General features: G+C 61.8%; 2 protein-coding genes across 2 annotated transcripts in view; one reads left to right on the top strand and one right to left on the bottom strand.

Annotated features, from left to right (window-relative positions):
* VDBG_01222 (glycosyl transferase) overlaps nt 1-1,684 on the top strand; it is a gene marked incomplete at both ends in the record, with an annotated part of 4,886 nt that extends 3,202 nt beyond the window's left edge. Inside the window, one exon of the mRNA XM_003009493.1 lies at nt 65-1,684. Coding sequence (XP_003009539.1) covers nt 65-1,684 — 1,620 coding nt within the window. The remainder of the gene's footprint in view (nt 1-64) is intronic.
* A 663-nt stretch (nt 1,685-2,347) lies between these two features.
* Nucleotides 2,348-4,195, bottom strand: VDBG_01221 (siderophore iron transporter 1; the record flags this gene model as incomplete). The annotated part of the gene is made up of 1 exon (XM_003009492.1): nt 2,348-4,195. One exon carries the CDS (start codon nt 4,193-4,195, stop codon nt 2,348-2,350), a length of 1,848 nt encoding a protein of 615 aa, XP_003009538.1.
* Between the last annotated feature and the right edge of the window lie 1,554 nt (nt 4,196-5,749).

Genomic DNA, 5,749 nt, shown 5'->3' with positions numbered 1-5,749 from the left:
CTCTGGGGCCTCGACGGCGGCACCGCCCAACCACGGCATCATCGACGACCTGCTCGAGTCCGAGGTCGACGAGAAGGTCGACGACACCGAGGTGCAGCGCGACATTGTCGAGACGTTCATCCCGCTGCTCACCGAGTTCGTCCGGGGCGCGCGCACCAAGCGCCTCGCGCGGTCGCACCTCGTCCGCCTCAGCAACGCCATGCTCTCCATGGCCAAGTACTACGAGCACAAGGACTACACCAAGACGTGGAAGGCACCCGAGGTCGAGCAGGCGTGGATCGCCGCCTGGCTCATGCCGTACGACGACGACGCCAACATGGCGGCGCCGTCCGAGTGCTTCGACATTGCGCGCCCCAGCATGTTCGACTTCCGCCAGTCGCTCAACATCTACCTCGCCTACTTCTTCATCTTCGCCGTCGGCGTGCCCCAGAGCTGCCCGCGCGTCTTCCAGAGCACGCACCACGGCATCAGCTCGCTCTTCGGCATGGTGCTCAAGTACCGCCGCGGCGTCACCTTTGGCATCTGGGACCACGCCATCCTCTGGCGCGAGTGCTGCCTCAACATCTCGCCGGCCCAGTCCGAGCTGCCCGTGTCGGTGCAGTCCATGCTGCTGGCCGGCATCGGCCTGGCGACGCGCCTCGCCTACTTCCACACCGACGTCGTCATGCCGTGCGCGTCCCTCTTCAACCCCATGTGGGAGGCCGAGATCGGCACCGACGGCGCGCGCCTCTGCAGCCGCAACGGCTTCCGCCGCAAGATCGACCCCATCGTCAACGGCATCTCCAACATGGACGCCTACAACCCCGTCGACAAGATCCGCACCGAGACGCCCACCGTCGTCATGCTGTCCAACGTGCAGATGATCAAGGGCGTCAAGGCCGCCATCCAGGCCGCCGACATCATCATCAACCGCTTCGGCTTCACCGACTACAAGCTCGTCGTCTACGGCGCCAAGGACCGCCAGCCCGCCTACGCCCTCGAGATGGAGAAGCTCATCGTCGACGCCAAGCTGGCCAACCACGTCGTGCTCGCCGGCTTCGGCAACTCCAAGGAGGTCCTCAAGGACGCCTGGCTCTTCATGAACAGCTCCATCTCCGAGGGCCTGCCGCTGGCCATCGGCGAGGCCGCCCTCGCCGGCGTGCCCATCGTCGCCACCGAGGTCGGCGCCACCGCCCTCGTGCTGACCGACCCGGAGAAGACGGACCAGCGCTACGGCGAGGTCGTGCCGCCCAACGACCCCCTCGCCCTCGCCCGCGCCCAGGTCAGCATGCTCGCCATGGTCGGCCCCTGGGCGCGCTTCACCGACCAGGCCGCCCTGCCGCCGGCCGAGCGCGCCCCCGTGCTCCCCGACGAGATCGCCGCCGCCGACGTCGAGTGGCTGACGCGCCGCTTCTACGCCCGCGCCGACGACCGCCGCAAGCTCGGCCTCCTCTCGCGCCAGGTCGTCCTCCACAGCTTCCACGGGAGCCGCTACCTGCGCGAGCACGAGCAGATGTACTGGATCCAGTGCACCTCGCCCAGCAGCGCGCCGACCCGGCCCTGCGCGCCCTGCCCTACACCTTTGCTGCATGGAGCCGCTGCCGCTATGCCGAGAACGACGAGTCGTCGCCGTCCTCGACGACACCGTCTCGAAGCGCCCGCGACCATCATGCTCACGCCGCGCGCGCGAAGCGGGGCGACTTGACGTCTAGAGCTTCTTCTTGTCTCTTGTCCACGGGCTTGTCCTTTTTCTTCCTATTTCTGTTCAAGAGTGATGCATCAGCTTCGTCCATACCCGCTGTCTGCGCTGCGTCTTTTCTGTCTTTCTGTCCGCATCATATCCGTACTGCGATTTTTGCTTTTCTGGCGTCCAAATATACAGGAGGAGACGAGAATACCCAAGATTGGTACGCACAAGCGTTGAGCCAGGCATAATGAGTAGTATCTAATAACAACGTACCTTACATCTCATGTTTGCGTGCCTGCATCTGACCTGTGCACGTGTTTTGTTACTGAGCCTTGTTGCTATGGCTTGTTGCTATGGCTTTTGCCATGACCTGTCAACATGGTTTACCATTCGAAGGCGCTGATCGAGAGAAAAGCAACTCACCTCGAGCGAGCCAGTGTTCAGGTGATCATATTGTTGCTCATTAACACAGAGGGTCCCGAGCGTGTCTGGCCACACACCGAACAGTGGAAGTGACACGCCAATCTGCAGTAGCTCAAGACCCCGTAGGCTGTTCCTCTCATAAGTTCACCGGCTGCCCATCACACATAGTCCAACACGCATTCACCGCACAGGCTCTATCAATCATTACGCATTAAAGTCTACTTGTAATCATGCTAAAAAGAGTCGACGCCACCGACCTCAGCGAACAATGGCATCCTCGTCCCGGCGCACAACCGTCTTGTCCTCGGCCAGCGTCTGCTCGTCGTTGAGGTGGGGGTTGCGCAGGCACGCCGCAAAGGCGATCAGCGGCACGCAGAGGCAGATGCCCGTGATGCAGAGGAGGCGCTGGATGTGCTGGTACGAGGCGATAATCTCGGTGCGCACGGGGGTGCCGACGGGGTACTCGGTGAGCACGGTGAAAGGGTCGGCATAGATGGTCTGCGCGAGCGTCTCGTTGCCGAACTGGGCCAACCTCTTGTTCAGCTCAGAGGGCAGCAGCTGGGTCCAGAAGGAGCCGGACACGGTGTTGCCAAAGGCGGAACCAATGTTATAGGTTGCGAGGTAGAGGCCCGTCATGACGGCGAGGTTCTCGTGGTCCAGAGCCGTCTGCAGCGAGGCCTGTGCCGGATAGGGGAACATGCCGCCGGCGATGCCGAGGAGGACCTGGGCGCCGATGACGCCAGACGACTGCGCGTCCGAGGGCGAGCCGCGGAAGTGGATGAGGAGGCCAAAGGCGACGAGGAAGAGCACGGTGCCGGCGACGATGAAGACTTTGAGGCGGCGGACCTTGAAGACGATGAAGCCGAGGATGAAACCGGTGATGACCGAGACGAAGGAGTAGAGCGACGTGATGCGCGTCGCAGCCGTGATGGACATGTCAAAGGCGACAATCAGCACGGTATACAGGTAGTTGCCCTGCATGTACCAGGCAAAGTTGAGGAACAGGGCGATTCCGAGGGCGCCCCAGACGCCGCGGTCGCGCATCAGGCGGAAGGGGACCAGAGGGTGCGGGGTGCGCATCTGCCACAGGACGAAGGCGGGGATGCAGAGGACGCCGATGACGAGAGGCGCGATGACCTTGGCCTGGGTCCACTGCGACTCGAAGCCGCCGGCAATGGTCAGCGGCACGAGGATCAGGGCGAAGACGGCGATCAGCAGGATGATGCCGATGACGTCGAGGCGCCAGAAGAGGTCGACCATGCCGGCCTTGAAGCCGAGGATCTGGAACGACGTCTTGTACTGGTCGAGAAGGCCCATGCGGCGGGCGCGACGACCGACGATGGTGAGCGAGATGATGAGGGGCACGGCGCAAAAGGGGTAAATGATGCACCACATGCCGATGCCCCAGCGCCAGCTCAGGCTGCCGAGAAGGACGGGCTCCGAAATGTCGCCGCTGACCCACGTGTTGATGATGAAGGGGGTCGCGGGGATGTAGCTGAAGAGAAGACGCGAGCGGGTCGAGGTGATGTCGGCAATGATGACCATGACGAGCAGCATGATCATGGTGTAGCCAATCTGGTAGATGACGGCGCCGGCCGCGAACGTCTCGACATTGTTGGACACGGTCTCGACAATGGTGCCGACGACGTAGAACAAGACAGACAGGCAGACGAGCTCGACACGACCGAAGACGTCGGCAATCTTAGCGGCCGTGGGCTGGGCCGCAGCGGCGATGACGGAGCGCAGGACGTTGACGGTGGCGAGCAGAGAGTGCGTGCGGAAAGAGGCGGTCGCGAAAGGCTGGTAGGCGTAACGAAGTGTGCCGTCGAGGCCGTAGGCGTAGGCCACGAGGAAGACGCCGAAGAAGATGAAGAGACGGTCGGTGCGGGTCATGACGCTGGAGATGGCCTCCATGCGGGCGACACCGTACGACTTCTCATCGAGGCTCTTGGGGGGCTCGACGCCACCGGGGCCGGAGGCCAGGACATTGTTGTCAAAGGAGGGCTGGGCATGGATGTTGCCCTTCTCGTCGGCCTCGTGGGAGCCCGAGTTCGAGTTGGAGCGCGCGGGCGACGCAGGCGCCGCGGGCATCGCTTTGTCGGCCATGGCGATGATGCTGTAGTGGGGATTAGCAAGTGTGAAGAGCTGAGAAGACGAACAACATTGGACAGAGAGACTTGGATGACGCCAACTGTAGGCTGCCGTCGTCTATCATGGTGCGAGGGGCATGGGCAGCAAGGTTTGGCGGGGGCAGAGGGCCTTGGTTGGGGATGGGACATGGCGGCGGCCAGTGGCGCCAGGAGAAGGGCGACCAGAGGCGCCAGGAGGAGAAGGGCGACATACCGAGGAAGATCGACTGCAGGTGAAGGCGAATCGAGAGATGGAGTCACAGCAAACAGCGAGCAATGTTAGATGCTCTGTCAGATGCTCTATCAAAAAAAGGGCACACACACCAAGAGAAAGGAGGAGAGAAGGGACGATCATCGGACGGGGTTCGCATGCGACTTATGTACGTGGAACGCCAGGAAAGAAAGAGTCTCTGGGGGCCTTCCAGGTTGCTGGGTGCTGCTTCCCGCTTCGGTGCAGAAGCTTGCCTCAGAAGCTCCTCCTCCCCCCCCCACCGGTTATCCTTTCCTCCTGGAGATGGAGGAGAAGTTTCTTGGGACAGAACGACCCGGACGAGGCGACGGCCAAGGATGCGCTAACGTCCCCGATGTGTCCCTGCTTCGCCATCTGGTGGGGCGCTCTTGACAGTCTTTGAATGCCTCTGATCAGGCACCGTCACTTGCAGCGAAAGGTCAGAGTTCAGGGCACGTCGCTCCAGATCTCGTCCCTCTTGTTGCAGTGCTTTCTCTACGTCTCACCTACCCTCAACCACAACCCATCTCATCGCTTCCAGCCCTGTGAATGAATCAATGCCTGCCCAGGTGCTTCACCGTGCTGCTCTGCAGATTTCCTCTGTCGGCCCAGATCCTGTCACAGTTTTCCCAAGCCAATGGGTGCTCGGTATGAGCTCGGTGTCTCCACGCCACCCCTGTCGGTGGCTTGATCTCTCTCCATCTGATAAGATGGAGCGGGGCCGCCGAACCCTAGCAGCCGTGATCGGACGGTGCTCACCACGGAGACTCGCTCCTCGCTCTTGCCTGCTTGCCTGCTAGGCCGCTCCCCCACCAACGCCCAAAAAGCCCCTGCCGTCAGTGGCGCGTCCACCCACAGCAGCCACTCTGCCCTGCCAGTGGATGTGCCGGCAGTGGTGCTGCAGCCTTTGGCTGAATGGCGCCTGCCTTCAGTGAGATATCTGCCCTCAGTGAGATACCTGCCCTCAGTGAGATACATGGTACCTGCCCCCAGCAGGTAGGATACCTACCACGGTGGGCGAGGCTTTCAGGCCCCGCCATTCGATTCTCTCCAGGGCATCAGAAGCTTCAGGTTCGGCGGCTACACCTCTACGGCAATCCAGGAAATACTTGACATCGACAACTGTGATTCATACTCTCGACATTTGGGCCACTGCCATCCCGGTCTGCTTGATCGTGCAGTCTCGACAGAGCCCGTCAATTTTCGTATTCTTAGACCCGGGCTTTGGTCGTTCCGGTTCGCCAACGTACGAGGCACTAGCAAATCCGTCTGCAACGAGCCTTGTTGCCATGACGGTACGTA

Source organism: Verticillium alfalfae, genomic scaffold, assembly GCF_000150825.1.
Source record: "Verticillium alfalfae VaMs.102 supercont1.1 genomic scaffold, whole genome shotgun sequence".
NCBI classification, from domain to species: domain Eukaryota; kingdom Fungi; phylum Ascomycota; class Sordariomycetes; order Glomerellales; family Plectosphaerellaceae; genus Verticillium; species Verticillium alfalfae.
Note: the sequence above shows the minus strand (reverse complement) of the source record. Positions and strands in the feature narration are given on the sequence as shown.